Here is a 19618-nt window from a genome sequence, read left to right as displayed (position 1 = left end):
TTCCCCCCTCTTGTCACTGTGGCACTTTCAGTCTTTCTTTTTTTTATTTTATATGCCTCCTCTCCCTTTTCTTTTTTTAATGAGCTGACTGTTATTAGGGCTATAAATCAGACCAATGGGTGTGATGTATAATTCACAGTGTGTACTCAACCACCCCAGCGGCCCCGAGGAAGCCGCGCAGTGCATCACTGTCAACGCGGAGCTGCGCGGTGCGGTGTGGCGCGGCGCGGCGGCGCGCTGCGTTTGACGCTCACTCAGCTGCACTGTTTACAAAATAACAAACCAGAAGCACAGATAGAAACAGAGGAAACATCCACCGCGGTGTGCAAAAATCTATGCCGGTGCGCTTATATATATTTTTTTGTGTGTGCGCGCGGTAACACGTGGCCCATTACGCCCACACATAAAACAGTAACAATAGCACAGATCGATAACACAGAGATGGCCTGGATGAATCTTGCTGTGATATGAAGGAGATCCAATTGATCCACAGCCTGCAAGGCCCCTCATCCTCAAAAAGCCATCACTCCATTACCATTGATCTTTTCTCTCTCTCTCTGCCTCTGTGTGTGTGTGTGTGTGTGTGTGTGTGTGTGTGTGTGTGTGTGTGTGTGTGTGTGTGTGTGTGTGTGTGTGTGTGTGCTTGGAAGAGGTGATGGGTGGCTTGGGGGTTAAGAGAATGAGGCATGTCCAGCAGAGCACTAATAAAAATTGAACCAGCCTGAAAGTGATTTCTATAAATGAGTATTTAAACAATAGCCAAGCGAATGACTATTGGCTTTTCTTTTTTTTTTTTTTTTTTTTTTTTTTTTGAGATCGATGGGACGTTATTGCAATTTAAACATTATTTTCTTCACTGCGAGCAGAGCAGCAGTGTGCTGGATGAGGATTAATAAAAGCAGAAATTAAAGGCAGCCCCAGGTTTTTGCCGTTTTCCTCATAGGCGCTCTTTCATTGGCTCACATTAGTTTTCTCTGACAGACTACAGCTGCAGGGGCTCCATTTCACAGCCTCTGAAAAGCACTCTGAGGGGGGGAAGGATTGATTCTCGTCTAAAGGAAACATCATCTAATATTCATTTCAAATTGCACGTCGGTTGCTCGCTCCGTTTCCCGTGCAACTGCAGCCATTGTGCTGCAGGGAGTGGCCCCTGTTTATTCACAGTAGAAGTCGGAGCCCGCTTCCCTTTTATGCTCACATTCAGATTCGTTCTGTTATTGACACACAGACAAAAAATCAAAATCTTACCAAGTATCTTTGCTCTGGTTTCTAGTGCAGGTGTCTTGGTGCGTTTGAAATTAGACAAAACAAATTTACAAGTAACTTTTCAGCAAGACTTAGGAGCTTGTTGTAGGTCAACATTTCCTTAAAATTGAAACTCAGACATTTCTTTTGTTATGAATGAAATAATCTGGAAGTTGAACTAGAGATGCACTCATCTGATTTTGAAAATAATATTTTAAATTCTATATCGGTTATCGCAACATTGCGCCTGGTCCATAAGGCCAGGTCTATTCAGTCTATTTCTCTGCTTTATTACGTCATGCTTTATTATTTATTTTACATTTTGTTGAGATTCTTTATGAGACTTTCTGAACCATTTAAAGGTTCGTTGCCGTTTATGTCTTGCTAGTTTGAGCAGCGAAGCCAACCTGTTGTTTTTGTCACTTTCAGTTTCTTTGGTTTTTTTTGGCTGTTTTCCTCCTAAATCCAAGTTTTATTGTTTTTACATATTTGACCAAGCTTGTGACGATATGTAATTCAGTACATTTATTTCTGTGTTTAAAAAGAAAAGGAAACGTTTAAAGTCAGTTCAGCGCTGCCTTTCCGTATCGGATCGGTATCTGCCAGGTAAACCTCAGATATTGGTATTGGAAGTTAAAAATGTGAATTGGTCCGTCTCTTAATGGAACGAGCACTTTTTCATCAATATTAAAAAATGATCAACTTATTTCTTATTTCAAACGCAGCAATATATTTGCACTAGAAGCTAGTCTAAAATTACTTGGTAAGATTTTATATTTTTGCAGTGCGTGCAAAGCCATTGTAGAGGACATTATAGTCGAAGATTATATTTGTTTTTTTAATGTGTATCTGTTGTTGTTTTCTTGCAGCCCATTGGAGCGCTGAACCCTAAGAGGGCCGCGTTCTTTTCAGACAGATACGAGTCCTGGGAGGACGACCAGGTGCCCAAGTTCCACTACGGGACCCACTACTCCACCTCCAGCTTCACCCTGATGTGGCTGCTCCGCATCGTGAGTGAAGCATCTTTACAGTCTCTTGCGAAACTATTTGTACCATTTTAACTTTCTCACATTTTGCTAATTCATGAGCCCGTTCTTGAAAGTATTTACTAGATTCCATGTGATGGGCCAACACCAATTTATAAATCAATTGTAAAGTAGAAGAAAGTAGAAGGAAAACACAAGACTGGCAGATAACTTCACTAATAAAGATATTTTTCCATGTTATAAGACAGCAGTAGCCTTTAGTTTGAGCTGTAACTGCAGTGACGGTGCATGCATCTGCATGCCGCACCTTTAAGATTGTTGTTAAAGAAAAGAAGTATTATCTCTCCCCTTTAAATATGTGCACTTTTATGTGTTGGTTTGAAATATAAATACCAGTGAAATACATTATCAGTGATTATAAAGTGAGAAAACACAGCACTGTTTCATGGGCCTTGCCAGAGTTTTAGGAATTTTTTTCAAGGGATACACAATATTATCGCCATGGTATCGGTATTGGCTTCAAAAATTTTGTATCTGACATCCACCACTCCGTCAAAATAACTCGCCAATATAAAATGAGTTGTATTTCTCTGAGAAACCAGTGACATGATGCCTACAGAAACAACATCAAACTTTCACTGTTTGAGTGTTGTCACTGTCTTACGGAGAACAAATATATTAATACTTTTGAGATGAAACATAATGCAAGTGAAAAGCATTTTTAGCTGCCTTAGCATTTGCCTTTGGTAGCAGGCTAGATTGACAAAGAGTGCAGTATTTTAATTCAACAGCAGAGAAAGCTATAGAGTTTCAGTAAGTAGGAATAGGAAAGAAATATCTGTAATGGTCCCAGTTATCGGCCAAATGAGTTTTAACACACTGGCATATCACATATCGACCAAAAATCCAATGTTGTGCATCTCTATTTTTTCTTTATTTTCTGATTTTTCTGATTGTTAAATTGTTAAAATTTGTAGTGACACTTAACAGCCAAAAATCTTTAGACCAGCTGAACCGCATGCTCTTATTGCGATTTTTTTATGGAGTATTTAAAGCGTGACCTTCATCCCAGAATTTCTTTAGATATTGACTCTCTGAGATGTGCTTTCATGTGCTCATTCTTTCATAATTCCAAATTTATTCCTTTACCAGTAAAGTACGCACCTTCTCTCTCTCAGTACCTTTGTTAAATGTGTGCCATCAATCTTCTCACACTGCACTCATGGGAGAGTGAGGTTACTAAGTTTTTTCCACATGCAGTGTTTTTTTTTTCCATTTTGCTCTTATTGTCCCAGTAGCTCACTGCCTCCCTGAAGAGTTAGCTCATTGATCCCCACACATCATTAGCCAGCTTATTCTAAAGCCACTGTACTAACAACACTCACTCACACACCTCTTACTAACCAGGCAAAGGAAACTAATTCTCAACTGAATTTGGTTTTGTGCCTTTATATGTACTTTCATGTATTGACTGTTTTATATATATAAATTTATATATATATATTACAATATACTAGTATTAGTAGATAGTAGTAGTGGGATTTCTAAAAGCCTGTCAACACATTTTCATGTTTCATGTTTCATCCTTTATGAGGATAAATTTACACAAATTTACGACAAAAATGTTATATTTGTCTTACAGAAGTCTTTTTATTTTACAAATTGAACACTTGTATTTAACTCCATGCTTAGGCTGGTCATTCAAATATCATTTATCATTTATCGAGTATATGTCCAACACTGTTTTTAACCAGTTGAGCACAATTTTAGCAATTACACATGACTACGAAGGCTGTTGTTGGTTTAAAAACTAGGTTCTCTATCTGATTTTATTTACTTATCTTTTTAAAAGATGAACTTATTTTGCTTTAAGCATAATTTCCCTCCCTCATATTTTCCCTGCTTGCAATAGAGCAGTGTTGGAATGAGTTTTTCTCAAGGTGCTTGCAACATGAGATGTGTTCAGAACAAAAACAGAATTTTAACGAAAAAACGTCTTCAAATTTGCTTGTAGAATTAGGAGTGTACACACGTTATTTCCAGTTTTCATGTGGGCTTGTTGAAAACGTCTGAAGACCTTCCCAGGTTTACGCTGAGGCATTCAGCCTTCCTGATATCTGATGAGGTCGGCTCTGATTTTGCCCCTTTGCCAGGCGGACGAGCTTGTAGCAGACAATCCTAAACCGATGAAAGGAGCAAAAAACCAGGATCCTATGAAACTTTGTCGATATTCAAAAAAATACAACTTTGCAATTGTGGTGTTTCCATTAAATAACAAACACAATTAAAATCACAGGTGGATAAATTTGGTCATGGGACATTTGGCAGCAGCATCAACTACTTCCTATCTTCTATGTCATTCTCTGGCAATATCTGACTGTCGATCATGTGACTCCCCTTATACCAAACAAAGTGTTTCCATTTCAGCTTTGCAAAGTAAAGCAGTTTTGTTACAGCCAAAAATCCCACCTCATCGTAGCACAAATTGATGTGCTTATTTCCGAAATGTCAAATTGCACTGTTGTGTGGTTACTGGAAACGCAGGCTGTGCCTGACGTAGGATGTTTCTAATGCCTCGCTTGACAATCTAAATCAGACTGAAAGATGTGACCATTGAATGCTCTTTTGTCTGTGACACTAACAGCGATATGGTGCATTTGCTGATCAGAAGAAAGATCAGATTTTTGACTTTATGACTGGCCCAAACACTCATCTGGGAAGACCGAGACAATAATCTGACCATTCTGTTCAAGGGTAGATTTCATGTTGGATTTCATGTTTTTTTTTTTTTTTTCTGTCATTGATAGCGGATTGTTAATTTCATGTAGAAAGACTCAATTTTGTTCCTCATTAATTAATAAATTTTTATTTTTTTTACAACTTTACAGGAACCTTTTACGACGTTCTTCCTTAATTTCCAAGGAGGGAAGTTCGATCACGCCGACCGCACCTTCTCCTCCGTGTCCAGGGCTTGGAGGAACTGCCAGAGGGACACGTCTGACGTTAAGGTACGGTGCACAGCTAACCTCGCAGACTGTGGATTTGTAAAGCAGATAAAGGGCTAAGAACTTCAAGAAAATGAATCCCCGTTGATCGTCCCAAACAAAGCAGAAAAAGAAAAGTTTCCAATGAAAAACGTTGCGTTCTATCTAATCATTGTCCCCCCAAACCCCCTGCACTATGAAAGCTTTCTGGTCCTGTGATCAAAGCGATAGGCTAATCCTCATCTGTCTCAGCTGTCTGTCTCAGATTCAGCCAGCTATAACATGGACTGTTGGGCCCCCAAAATCTGTGCTGATCTTTTCCTTTTGCCCTTCTGCAACCCGGGTCATTCTCATAGTGAGGGCCACTGTGGCCCCTGGTGCACGCTTTAACTGCACTCCCTAAAACATTTACAACTACAGTTAGACATTCACTGTCAGAGCTAGGTCTTGCTTGCTTTCCTGGCACTGGGTCACTGAAGGGGTGGGGAGCAGTGGCGTTGGGGGCTTTGGGGCTTTGACGCTTGATTGCGTTCCCCCTCGCCCTCCTTCCCCCCCGCCCAGATAAAACATATGGATTGTATTACTTTGTTGCTGGCCAATGCTTGATTGCGAAAGCCCCAACAACAGCCCTCGTTTGCTCTCTCGGTCTAGGCCTGTCAATGTGGATCAAACTGTGAGAGCTCAACGTTTAGATCAAAACAAAGAGCAAATCTGGTCCGCATCAGTTTGTTTCCTCCCTCGGTTAGAATTTTAGTAGCTCTCAATGAAGGTCCGTTGACTTTATCCACCTGGCTGGGCGCATTCTTGTTCGAAGAAATAGAGGAATTAGGGATGAGATGTATCAATTAGGTATGCTAAGTACACCGCTTAGCTCCTGCGTTGGGTCCATTGATAGCAAGCAGCGTTCTCTTTGCCAGAGGCCAAAAGGCCTCTCTGTTTTCTTATGCCACTGGAAAAGACTGGGTGATAATGGGTTACAACACCCAGATTTAATGTGTCCCTAGCCTGGGTGACGCTGGAGTGACCTCTCATCCCCAATCCCTTGACCCCTAGACTTGGCCCAAAGGCATCAGAGGGGGAAGCAGAGAAAAACCGGACCACTAGCAACAGTGGAAGTGTAGCAGGAGAGCCTAGGGGCCAAAGCCCCTTCTAGTGACCCGTGACAGGACAGGATTGGGGATCAGAGGGGCTGGCCTCTGACCAAGAGAGAGCAGAGGGGCCACTGCACATAATGGTCCTTGCTAGGCAGGCTTGAATATTGGTGAGTGAAGCCTATGAGGTTTTGTTAGTGCGTGTGAGTGTGTGTGTCTGATGTGGGCAACCTCCAGCTCAAATTTACAGCAAGCAGCAGTCAGTGAGCCTGTGTGAGCGAGAGGCCTCGTTAAGGCGTTGACCTTTGAGTTTTTAGGTCAAGTTTTGTGAAGTGAAGGGATTTCAGAAGTGAGGAAGTTGCTGTGTTGTAAACCTGTGAGTTTGTTTGGTCGTTTGGCTGCTGAGGGGAAATCTGAGCGTTTGACTCCAAAGGAGGAGAGATGGAGATAAGTCTCACTGGTGTGGTTTAAAGAACAACCATCCATCTATCAATCTGGAAAGTTGAAAGTACAGCTGGAACACAGTCTGGACTATGAAATACGGAAGTTAGTTTTCTGTCCTTCCATCATGAATGGATGGATGGATGGATGGATCTATTCACCTATCCATCCATCCGTCCGTCCATCCATCCGTCCGTCTGTCTCTCCATCCATTGCACTGCAAAAATCCTGCCTTTACTCCTCAACCTTTTTGCTTAAAAACTGCCTGGAAATTGAATGTGATTATGGAAAAATCTGAAATTCTTGCAGAAAAATGCACAGGAACCTTGAGAATGCGTGTGTATTAGGTCGCAGATCTTCAGGCAGGAAATTGAGATATCGTGAGGCAACTTTGTGTATGCCTCTCCAATTAAAGAAAAAAAAAAACAAGCGGTTGTAGTTCCCAAACCTTCCACGTGTTTTTCGCCAAAGAAAATCTTGGCCCTCACCGAAGCTCATCAGGAAATAAATACGTCAGTTTTTGGAAGTGCATGCGAAGATGGTGGGGGGAGAAATGTTTAGATTAATGTCAGCGTTGCACATTTTGCGCTCCACTTTACTTGCAGGCATCCAAGAACCGAACCGCTCTGTGTACTGATTGTCTTTCATTATGATGGACACGCAAACAAAAACAACACAACTGAAGGCTGGAGGGCAACTCTGATTTATCTGCATGTTGCAAAACTCTGACATGATCCTCATGTTTATGCTCAGTGTGGCAAGTTCTGCTTGGTTAGGAATGACAAATGGCTAAACATATAAAGTTACGTCTCCTATCAGGGACGTCTTTTTTCTTTGCGATCCCTGAGTTTGAAAATGTGGTGTTGTGTTGTTCCTGACAGCCAAATAAAACCATCAGAGTTCAAAAAAATTTGGCTGGCTTTTTCTGTCTGTTATGGAAAATCCAAAAACTCGGATGTAGACTTTTTTTTATTCTTTTGCTTTTTTTCCCCAGCTGATTTAAACCTTGAGGGGGAAAATGAAACTTGGCTGTCAGTTTTTTTTCTTTGCCAGTCTTTATAATTTCAGGAAAACAGTTTACAACAGTGGTGAGGGCAGCCTGTATTTTACATTTGAGGCTCTTTTTATTGGGCTTTTTATGCTAATTTTGTTTAGCTTTTTAGATTTGCTCAGTTAATGTAACTCTTTAAGACTCTATCATGTAGTTTCTAATTTGCAAAATGTCCTTTGGTTTTGTGTACGCTGTTAGTGGAGGATGTCTGAATGACAAAAAAGTCAACATTTTTTCTCATCGTCAGAATGTACTTTTTCATCTCTTCAGAATTAAATATTGCAAAAACCATTACTTCATTAAACATTTTCATCTTACCCTGAATGTAGGTTCAACTGTCTTCATGCACTGGTTCTGTAAATAGCATTAATCTTAAGTGTGTCCACCTCTTTTATAAGTCATGTGAGTCCTGAGTCAACCATAAGTCATAAACTTCAGGCTTATTCTTGAATCGTTTTTGCCAAATGTGTGATTTATTAAATGTGAAAATCCTTCTCTGTGTTGAATTACTGCTGTTTGTTTGCAGTAAATATCACATTTAAAGGTCTCTGTCCTTTGACTTTACCTCATGGCATGTCTTTCTAAGAAAGTACACTATTTGAATTTATTGTTACTTCAAAGCTATACACATCTAGAAGTTTTATGACGTCGGCCCTTAAGGAGTGCAGTTGAAGATCCCTGATCTATGCAAGTGTTGTAGTTTGTAGATTGATTTTCATGCTTGAAAATTGTCCGAACTGAGTTTTACTTTATTTTATTTTGTCTTCTCAGGAGCTGATCCCAGAATTCTTCTACCTGCCTGAGATGTTCGTCAACGCCAACAACTACAACCTGGGAGTGATGGAGGACGGCACCGTTGTCTCTGATGTGGATCTTCCGCCTTGGGCCAAAAGCTCGGAGGAGTTTGTTCGCATCAATCGGCAGGTGGGTCTCATCAAAAGCACAATAGCAAAATAAGTAATAGACATGACCTGTTGTCTGTTTGTATAGTTATGATGCATACAAGTCTTCTTTGGCTTGTGTACGTACATCTGTTGAATGAAGTAATTAAATAAATCACTTATGTTGAATCGCACAGTTTTAGTTTGGAATTTGTGGCTATGTTTTCCTCGTCTGTTTGAGTGTTTGGATTGTAGCATTGGGTGGCTTTGGGTGTGATATGAATTCACGGTGGTAATGAGTGCTGATGAGACTGGGTGTGTTCTGTGACCTGTGTAGTCTGACGGGGGGTCTGCTCGCCAGCCCACTGATATGACCATGCCTCTCTCATTAATCACACACTTGGGTTCTGGCTGTCAGTCTGCTCTGGGCCATGGGAAGCTTGTTGTTGTGTTGCAAGCCTTCTGGAGCAAAAATATCATTTACACATATCTTTGAAGTTGGAGAGGTTCAGCTATTGAAATGTATGTCCTTTAGTATGCTGTGCCACAGTGGGAGAGTTTGGGTGTCACAGCAACAAGTTAAGGAGGTGAAAGCAGGAATATTTTTGAGTTATTTGCAGTAGCTGTTCGTAGGATCGCTCTCTTCTGGGCTGAGAGGTCAGATGTTTCTCCAGGTATTTGTTGGGAGAAACTCATATGACTAAGGTGACACATCTGCCTTCACCTCCCAGTCTCTTTCTAGCTGTTCATTGAGCTCTTGGTAGGCTATTTCTACAGGTTCTTGTATTCACTTTCCCTTATTTTTCCATTATTTGGGCAGACCACATCAATCACAACGGCTGCTTATTGGCATCACATTGTCCAGGAGGTTGGCCATTACCAATTTGTATGTTTGTATCTGGAAATCCCACAGGAAATCAGCTCAGTCATTCTCATGCACTTTGAGAGGTGATTCCCTCTTCGACTCGGTTCGTTCTGAGGACACGTTGTTTGGGTTTGTTTCTGCACCCAGCAGCGCTGCTCTGCCCACATGCTTGACACTCAGCGCATGTGGCGCCAAGGGGGTACAATAAAATCTGGCTTACAGTTAATCATAAAACCATGTTTAAATAAAATGGTGTGAAGTATTTGCAAATACAAAAGTAACAAATTTGCTTCAGAAAAATGCATCTCTCCTGGTCTCACCCATTTCCCCACATCCCAACATTCTGTTCTTCAATCCCAATTGGCAGACACCAGTGTTTGAACATGACATCGAAAAGAGTAAACTGAGACGGTTCTGTCATCCTCCTCTCCGCCTCAGCGTGGTTTTTGGTACTTCATAGTTGCACTGTTGCAGTGAGACGGTGCTCAGTACTGATGAGAAGTTTGGCTCTTTTCAGAGAGTCGGCTCTTGCTGTTTGGTGGTTTTCCTCCCATGATGAATCCAATTTCCAATGCCTGACACATTCACTGAACACTTAATCCCTTGGGTACAACTTTCTAATGTATTCTTGGAACCTGGTTGTTTTATTTTTCGATTTTCTATGCCTTCTTCTGTGGATAGTGTACAGCCTGTAGATACTGGATTTTGGCTAAAATCCACCATGGATGGTGAGTAGTTTTTGTTTTAACATTAGTGGTATGAATTTTCTTCTTTACCCCAGGAGAATATCTGATTTTGTCAATTCAGAGCTGTTGATTGCCCAGACCTCCTCGCCATTTGGCTGACCTCTCCAAACTCTCATTGCAAGTATTTGGCTGTTGCCACTTTCTTGTTGCCTCTGTCTGTGGTATTGCAAGGAACTTACAGCTGTGCTTAGTATTTGCTATTCTCCCTTTTTGTGAGTTCAATTCCCTCAGTGTGGATTGCTTTCCCTCTTTTTGTCATCATCCAGCAACATTTTTCCAGCCTGACTGACATTTGGATATTCCTGAGTCAATGTTTCGGTCGCTTTTATGGTGCGTTCACACCACACATATTTTGCGCATCAGGCTCATCTGATTTACATCCAAACTCTGTTTGAATGTTTATAAGTCACAAGGGCCAAGGGCCGGTCGCAGCGCGATTTGAAGCATTTTGAGTATTTAACGCGTCCAATGCATATGGCAGATAGGTTGGCAACAGAAAACAACGACTAGAGCGATTTTGACGTGTCTGATGTGCCTCCAAACAGACTTTGAATGTAAACCGGACACGCCTGACATGCAAAACACTATAGGTGTAGAGCAAAAATGTCAAGCATCTATATTCAGAGTGCACACATCGAACTTTAGCATACAGCTTGATTCATCAGTGTAGATGAGGTGACTGATCATCCTCAACTTCTGAGATGGTATCCATTTCCAGTCTTGTTTATTTGGCTGAGGGGGGCGTTGTTGGTATGTGATCCTTCTTTCTCCCAAATAAAGAATTATTCCAGTATTATTCAGTCTCCAATCTGAATAAGCATCTTCATTAATTTTCCTCAAATTTGTAAGGGACCCAAAGTAGTCCCTGTCTGAGATAAAACATGCAGCAGAGACCATCAGGCAGGTTGAGGTGATCAGAGCTACAATCAAGTAGAAGACTTAGAGTTGTCCTGAGCCTCTAGACTTCATCTTACTTGTCCTTATCCCCCACATAATGCTAACACGCTTCGAAGCATTAACTCACCAGCAGAGGAGTTGCAGCCGTATAACAGCACAGACCATACACACAAACCACGCTGGGGGACGAGCGTAGGCAGGGGTGTGTGGGTGGACAGGTCTGTGGTCATGACAGATAGCTGACATTAGAGGGTGTCAGCTGGCAACTGTGGTACTGTTGTGAGAGAGATGAGCATGGCGAAGAGGAAGAGAGGAAGAGTGAAGGAGTTAATGGGCTGTTTGGCTCTCTTTAGCACTTCTGGTCCTAATGGCTTCACAACACAAGGGTAGACAGCAGTAATGAAGGCGCAAACACACGCCGCTGCACGCCTGCTTACAAACACACACATGCCGGCTGTTTCCACTCTGGTTATGAGCCCTAAATGATTAACAGCTAATTAGGGCTCAATCTGGAGAGGCCATTAAAAGCCTCTCTCGGTAAAGGATCGAGCTGCTGTGCAAAACGGCAGCTTGTTTTTGTTATTGTGAGGAGACTTGCATGGTGGGTAATAAAGAAAATATAGGAGAAGGTGTAAACGTTCTATCAAGCTGCAGCCTGGGATGTGGCGCTCCACTGGTCGAGGTGTCATAGTTCATCAGCGATGTTTAGCAGGAAGTGTGTTGCGTGGCAACAGAGCGGCTCCGTTTCACCACCACAGGTTTGGGTTTGAGACAAATTTCTCTACAGACAAACCACCTCAGCACTCTACGATAAGCCTGACCCGCCACTAGATTGAAGCTCCGACATTGCACTCAAATGTTTGCGAGTGAAAGGCACACTCCCTTTTTCCAGGCCTATCATGCGCACACCCCCACACATCAATGAGGAGACGCTGGGGTCTTGAGGCCGCATGCCACAGAGATCAGGAGCTGCTTGTTGCCTTTACCAGGAGGTCAGGAGAGAGGTTAAGAACTTGATCCCTCCTCCACTAAATAACTACATTTTTCTGGGGACTGTCAGCTCCTTTTACATTCCTCTATATATGACCACATCGCACCTCGCGGTCCTGCTCACCTTTAACTCAGCTGCTGGTGTTGATTGGGAAATTTGTGTTTCATTTATATCCACATCAGTGTCTTTATTCACCATCGTGTCTTTTCAGTGGAAGAGCCAGAATGGAGAATAAATCAGATATTCGTATCTTGTTTCCTGCTGTTCTCCGGGGATTATTTTGGAAGAGTGAACCCAGTTTATCAAAGTACAATTGTTATGTGAGAAAACATGTTGTAGTTTGTACTATAAAGTCTTTACAAAAAGCTAACATGAAAAGAATACAATTAAAATACAGGCAGCCGATACAGAGTGAAAAAAACAAACACCTGACCTCAGTCTGCCTAAGTGTTAACATACTGACTGTACTATGTTGCCATCGTGCTTCCAACCGTTTCACCAATGAGACTCTTTAACCTGTCTTTGATATCACTGTTACTGGTGTGCATAAAAAAAACATAATAAAAACATCAAACAATGTTTAGCCTGGTGAGAGTGCAAGTGAAGCCTGGTGGCCCACCAGGCTTATAGTACACTGTGGGAAACCCTGTTGTAATTTCTAAGCTGTAATCTCTGTCAAAAAATCAACAGGATATAATTTTTCTGCTTGAATTAGCTCACTATCGACAACCATTGTACGCGTGTTTAGAAATGTACAAGCTCCCTCCAGGTTTTTCCTACTCATTTCATGTTTAACAAAATGTGGGAAGTGAAGTCACGGAGACTCAGAAGACAAAAATTCACTTGTAGCCACTCTTCTGTTGAGGCCTTCAGCTTCACCCAGTCAGAAATTGGGACTGTTTATATTCATCTGTCATCCCAACAAGCTGCTGAGCTGCTGGGACCTTCAGAAGATGGTTCCCACAAGCCTCCACGTCTTATTCTCACAGTTACCCTCACAGAAGCTCATGTGGGGGCTGAGGTAAACCACCGCCGGTGCTGGTGCACTTGTGAATGACTGACTGACTGAGCATTTCTTAACGTCATCTAGCCCAGTGCTGCTCCCGCTACCAAAATTTGGTTAACCATGTTGGGCTAGCACTAATGTATTCCCTTGGTGTCTCCGCTAAAAGCTTTGTTGTAAGATGGGAACTACCATGTGGGGCATGGAGGGGCTTGGGGCGGGGAAGGGGGGTTATCTGGCTAATGTCAGACAGCGCTCACTGTAGGGGTATTGTCATGCATAAGGCCAGACATGTTTACTGTGTGCTCAGTGTTTTACGAGCTGTCCCCCCCTTCTTCTCTTCCTCCCTCTCATCTCTGGAAGCCTCCCTGTTCAGTGATGTAATGGAGGAGGCTAATGAGAGCCTGAGAAATGGGATGATCTACAGTTACTGAAATACTCAAAGACTAATGTTGTCCTTCTTTTTTTCCTGCACTCCCCCACACTCTCATTTCACTTCAGCCAAAATCAACTTAAATGCTCTTTTGCAGCTTTGCTGTGTTTTCAGCCTCGTTCTGCACAACAGTTTGTCTTCCTGACTCACCGTTGAACTGTTGCACTCGAGTCCTTTAAAACATGATCATTGAAATCCTCTTTCTGTTGTTGGTTTGAAATGAACTGAAGAAAAGTCTTGTTGTAATGAGCTTTGACTATTTGACTGCAGCTCGTGTTTGTCATGCTTGTCAAGCTTATTTTGGACTTTCTCGGTTTTGACTGGTCCCTCTGGCTTTCAAACACTTATTAATTATGGATGCCTTACAGAAGAGCGAGCATCTTTGGTCTGCTCTTAACCTTTTCAAGATTTACCTCAACACTTGCCCAATGAGAGACTCAATCCCTGCAACAATGAATCATAATGAAAATGATACCAATAGCCAACGCAAAATAAATAAACTGAAATTTACAAAAACAATATAGATACAGATATAAACTACAACAAACATCTCAAAGTGTTCAGAAATGGCAATTATGGATCGGGCACATTGTCATCGATACCCGATGTAGAATTATTTTCAATATAAGGACCGATACAGATATTAATATCGGCTTAGCGTCTCTATTCATAAACTTAATTCCGTAAAAAATGAAATACTGAATGAGAGAGCAACTGCACATCTCCTTCCAGCTGGTCATTTATTCCTTAACCAGTTCTTGTGCTGCAAATTGTCCAAATCGATCAAAGGGTTTCTGTTTGTTTTCAGTGCGATGATCTTCAGGCCCCCTCTCCTTCAGCTCGTACGCTCGACACAAAAAGGATACTGTTGCTCTTCAAGTCAGTGAATGGTTGAAGGAAAAGATTTGAGGAGAGGATTACTGCTGGAGTTTCAGGTTCCACTTGCTAGTCAGGCCTCAGCCAGAGCACTCACAGTTGTCACCTGTCTAATTAGCCGGGTTGGAAGGGGGGTGAGGCTGAATCACCACACTGTGTGTTTGGATGTCCGTATGAATGCGAGAATAAAGGAAATGGTCTGGTAGCCGCATAGATCTTGTTCCTTACGTCATCTGTTGCCCGCTCGCTCTTTTTGACATATGCAGTTGTTCTTTGGTGACTTCAAAATGATGATCGTTTTCTAATGTAGATGAAGCTAAATCAGTCCTTCGAGAAGAGAGGATGCCAACCTCAAGCGGAACCAACTTTTCACCACTTGAGGAAAGGATTCCTCTGTTCTAACTTAAAAAAAAAGTCACAAACATAAAAAAACCCTATAAACCCCAATATTTAGCAGATTTACATAAGGCCAGCTGCACACCCATCACCGCTTCTGACACACATTGTTCGGCCTCTCATGAACGCTCGCATTATTTTCGACGTGCAAACGAACGGATTGATTTGTTACGTGGCATTTTAACGTCCTTATAGACAGCTCTCTATAAGTCCTTAAAAAGGTTTTTTAGGACCAGCGAGGGACGGAGGAAAGCGTTTACCCTCACCTCGTTAAGACCGAAGCGAAATCCGGCACAATCCAGGTCATAAAGCCCACCACAAACCACAGCGACGTCCACCAGGCTTCAGCTGCCTGGCCTGGAAACATGGAACATTGTTTCAACAGAGATTATTTAGCATTTTAAAAAGAATCCTATCCAAATACATCCATTATCTACAAATACATTTTAAAAGGAGATTTTTGACTTTAATGTCCACCAGCTGGGTAATTGTAGTCACTTGGTGTCTGCTGCGTCGTACCCTCTAAATGGGGTTGGTGTGTTTTAGACATTCAGTCCCTCTGAAGTGGAACACATTGAAAGACATAAAGTCAAACTGTCGTTCCCTTTGAGTCTGTTTAGTTTTCATTAGAGACTTAAGGTCCACTCCAAAGTCACAGATGTGAACGAAAGGAAAGAATGGAAGCAACCAGAGGAAGCTTGTTCACTGTAACGCACTTCCATTGGCATTCGCCTCACAGCGCAGCACACTGACATGTAGGCAAAACCAATGTGTCATTTCAAAAGACATAAAACATTCTCTACTAATTTGAATAATGAACCGGAATTAAAGCTGCAGTATGTAACTTTTATAAAAAAAAAAGTTTTTTTCCATATTTAAGCTGTCACCATGTCGTGACAGTACTTTGAGATAATCTGTGGAAAAAAATCAATCTTCTTCACCTGACCTATTATGGCCATCTGAAGAAACGCAGAGTCAGGAGGAGGGTCTTAGAGCTGTTAATTATGCTCATGTGCTGGCTGCTCAATCTGCTAAAGGCAGAGAAACAACATAACATGACAGGAAAACCATTTATCCACTGCCACAGGTGGCTTTGCTAACTAGGCTAAGCATTCACAACATGCTATGCTTGCTGCAGTTTAGCTGAGAGTGGGGAAGGGGTTAGGGATTATTGAGTAGCACCACATAGGTGATTGACAGCGCTAAATTCTGGCTCTGATTGGTTGTTAGTCAGCACAAGAGTTTTTTTACGAGCTATTTGTCTCATATTATTGACAGTTTTATCAAATGTAAAAAGAAAAATGTTTTATATAATTTTTAAATAGTGCAGATTTAATGCTTATGCTCTGTTTAACTGGACTGGCTGTGAGACTGAGGTGAAATTGTTAGTAAAGTGCCTTTAATGACCTTTGTTGTGAATTGAAGCCATAGAAATAATCTGAAATGAGCAGATTTAGATCTCCATAACTACAGTTTGACTGAGGCGCAATAAATTATATAAATCTCTACTTCAAAGATCGCGCTGCATTTTGATTGGAATCGGAAATTAGAGTTAAAACAAAAACACCCTGACGTTTTTAAACATGCAGTTTGTCAAACGCGTAACAATAGAGCCAAGGTTTTCCAGTGACTTTGACCCCCTGCTAGCATTTACATAAAGCCGTGCTAAATTATTCATTAATTATCAGTCAGTCCCTTGTGGGAGGAGAAGACACACACATCAGCTGCTAATTGGCACATCAATAATCCGGCCCGGTTCTGGTTTTGAACGCCACGTCAGGAATCTGCTGTGGGCCCACACCTTCTGCTCAGATGTTTCCACATTGTGGCGCCGCAGGACCAAACGTTTCCACAGCGGCTGCTCTGCCGTTTACCTAATGGGCAACAGAATATATATAATATTTACCTTATATATATAGATTTTAAAAACTAAAAATTTGTTTTTAAAAAATACAAATAGAATCATTATTTGTGTTCCCATGGCGAAATAAAATGATTGTAGATGAATAAATTATTATTATTATCTTTAATAATGAGCCAATTCCTCCGGTACTCAGTAAAAATACCAAACATCTGTGGTTGGCGTTCCTGACTCTTATATCTGTTTATAGCGTTAAAGAGGTTTATGGTGTTTTTCTTCAGTCTGAAGTAAAACCCGGCACCTTGAGCCACAGAGCCGGGGTTTACTGGAAAGATCACAGGAGTGGCTGCTTTTCATCTGAGTTTAACCTATCAAAAATATTCAAACTAATTATTCTACTAGAAGTTAGGAATGTTCATCTTTCTACATTATGTAAGGAAAATCAATGCTGTAGATCAATCTGAGTCAGATAAAAACCGTTCTTTTTTTATTGTTAAGCAGAAAGGTTTGAAGTAATGAGATCAAAGTGCAGCGCAGTGTTTCTAGAGGCAACGGTTTTCCACTGGGGTTGCATTTCTACAACACCTAAAATCAGAGCTGCTGAGCCTTTTGTCAGCCAGATGTTGACACACTGAACAAGCACAAACAAATGCATCATAGTTCCAACTGAAGGTCAATTTCACAATGTTTTTCTCGCCGTTTTGCCCTCTATCGATGTTACACGTGAGTGATTTCAAGGTGAACCTAATGCGGCTGCATTTTGTTTCATTTTGATCGACACATTGAACACCCAGCAGTCCCAAGTCTAGTTCCACCCAGGCATTTTACACCTGGTTGCTATTGAAGATTAAAGGATTTCCCAAACACCCATGAAAGAATCAACGCAAAACTCCTGGTATGTTTTTGATGAGAGAAGAACATTTTTGGACGTATTTTTACATGCATTTATACAACCTTTAAATACATTTTGAAGCTTTGACCTAACTAGTTAACTGTAATGACACAAAGTCTGTATTCTGCAGGCGTATCATTCTGTATTATAAGTCAAATCTTCTATAATGACTGTTTTTCTTCACTAAACCTGGAATCTTTTGTCCCTTTTCAAAATTAAGATTTTATTCCTCTCTCCTCCAAGCATTTCCCTCACTGCGCCTCTCACCAGAGACTGTGTGTGAGTCGGCTAAAGATGAAGTCGGCGCTCATCCTACAATGAAACCTCATCATCGTACCTGAGCTGCACACTGCTCCCCCTTCGCTCTCTGGCTCTGCTCGCCGACTAAAAGTTGTAATTAAGCGAGTGGGGAAAAATTAGATTCAAAATGGCCTGTCAGAAAGTCACATTTAAGTGAAGGATGCACTGGTATCTGCGGTAAAAATTGAAACGATATAAATTGCCGTTTAAGTGCAGCCCAGGCTAATGTTTTGTCACAAATTAATGTGACACAAGGCAGCAATGACAATCAAGGGCTGCCTCATTCTAATTTGGTCGTGTTTAGAGGGCTTTTGTGAGCCGACAGCTTTACACAAATTAACACAATCGGCTGTTTTTATGGGGAAACCATAAATGTTTTCCCCCTCCTTTGCCGGCTAATGAGGAGGGAAAACGGCCTGTATCTCAGCGTAATGGCGGCACTGAGACGAGCAACGCTGTCAGCTCCTGGAGAACAAAGACAGAGCCCAAACGATTCCCTAATGAGCTACTAGAGTTTTGATGTTCCCTTATGATCAGATCTGGGTACGTTGTGCGTTTTGCTCGTTATAAAAATCATCTTCAGATTCTATCACAGGAACAATTAGCGCGATGTGCTGAACTCTCTGAGGTATATGCCTTTCTGAAGGGCATCAGTAGCTGCTACAAATGTGAGCAAATGTTAGTCTGTATTCCGCTAATGTCGAAAAAACACAATTTCTGCAATAGTGGTGTTTTTTATGAAACAAATGTAATTAAAATCACATGTGAATAATATTATATGTCTTGCTGAAAATTTACTAGTACATCAATTGTCTTATTTCAAGGGTACTGAGATATTTGCACTATAAACTAGACTAAAAATGCTTGCTTATATTTTATGTTTTAGACCATAGACCATCATCCTCCAACCACTTCCTGTCGTCATCTTTGAAGTTTCCAGCAGTAACAACCAGTTGTTGATAACGTCTCATTTGATGCAAAAAAGTGTTTCCATTTCAGTTTTTCAAAATACATAAATTTTGATACAGCTGAAAGTCTAGCAACAAAAAACTTTAGTGAAAAATATGAGTTTTCTCGAAATTGGCTTGTTTTCCATTAAGCAAATTTATTTTCGTAATTTCAATTTGTACGGTTTTACGCTTAACGGACACGCAGCTACTGATGGTAGTTGCTCAGTTATAGACTGAGAAATGTGTTTGGGAAGCAGCATTTCTGTAGGTCAACAAATTAATTTTTTTAACATATTATTGATATGTCAATATTTACAAAACTTTCTCCTCTGTTTCTGTCGCAGGCTCTGGAGAGCGAGTTCGTATCCTGCCAGCTCCACCAGTGGATTGACCTGATTTTCGGCTACAAGCAGCAGGGACCCGAAGCTGCCAGGGCCCTCAATGTTTTCTACTATCTGACATATGAAGGCGCCGTCAACCTGAGCTCCATTAACGACCCCATGCTCAGAGAGGTGAGCCTGCTGCTTTACATCCTCTTTCATATCCTGCTGAGTAAGGCAGAAAACACTATTACTGTAAGTACACCGGGGCTCTCTCAGATTGATGTTTAATCTGACTACATTACAAAAGCAAGCCGTATTTCAGTTTTTTTTTTATCCCATTAGCAAATCTAAATTGCCTGTGGAGTAGCTCAGGAGAGCTAAGCTAACAATCTACAGGCAGGTTTTG

At 41.3% G+C, this 19618-nt stretch overlaps 1 protein-coding gene across 7 annotated transcripts in view; it reads left to right on the top strand.

The window, feature by feature from the left end:
- The window catches only part of lrba (LPS responsive beige-like anchor protein), a 213614-nt gene that overhangs the window by 157963 nt on the left and 36033 nt on the right, over positions 1–19618 (top strand). For all 7 annotated transcript variants that reach the window (XM_055056440.1, XM_055056443.1, XM_055056442.1 and 4 more), the window contains exons 44-47: positions 2115–2255; positions 5120–5239; positions 8570–8722; positions 19234–19401. In XM_055056440.1, the coding sequence (XP_054912415.1) occupies positions 2115–2255; positions 5120–5239; positions 8570–8722; positions 19234–19401 (582 nt within the window). The remainder of the gene's footprint in view (positions 1–2114; positions 2256–5119; positions 5240–8569; positions 8723–19233; positions 19402–19618) is intronic.

Source organism: Poeciliopsis prolifica, unplaced genomic scaffold (genome assembly GCF_027474105.1).
Source record: "Poeciliopsis prolifica strain line A6 unplaced genomic scaffold, Auburn_PproV2 SCAFFOLD045, whole genome shotgun sequence".
In the NCBI taxonomy this organism is placed as follows: Eukaryota; Metazoa; Chordata; class Actinopteri; order Cyprinodontiformes; family Poeciliidae; genus Poeciliopsis; species Poeciliopsis prolifica.
Note: the sequence above shows the minus strand (reverse complement) of the source record. Positions and strands in the feature narration are given on the sequence as shown.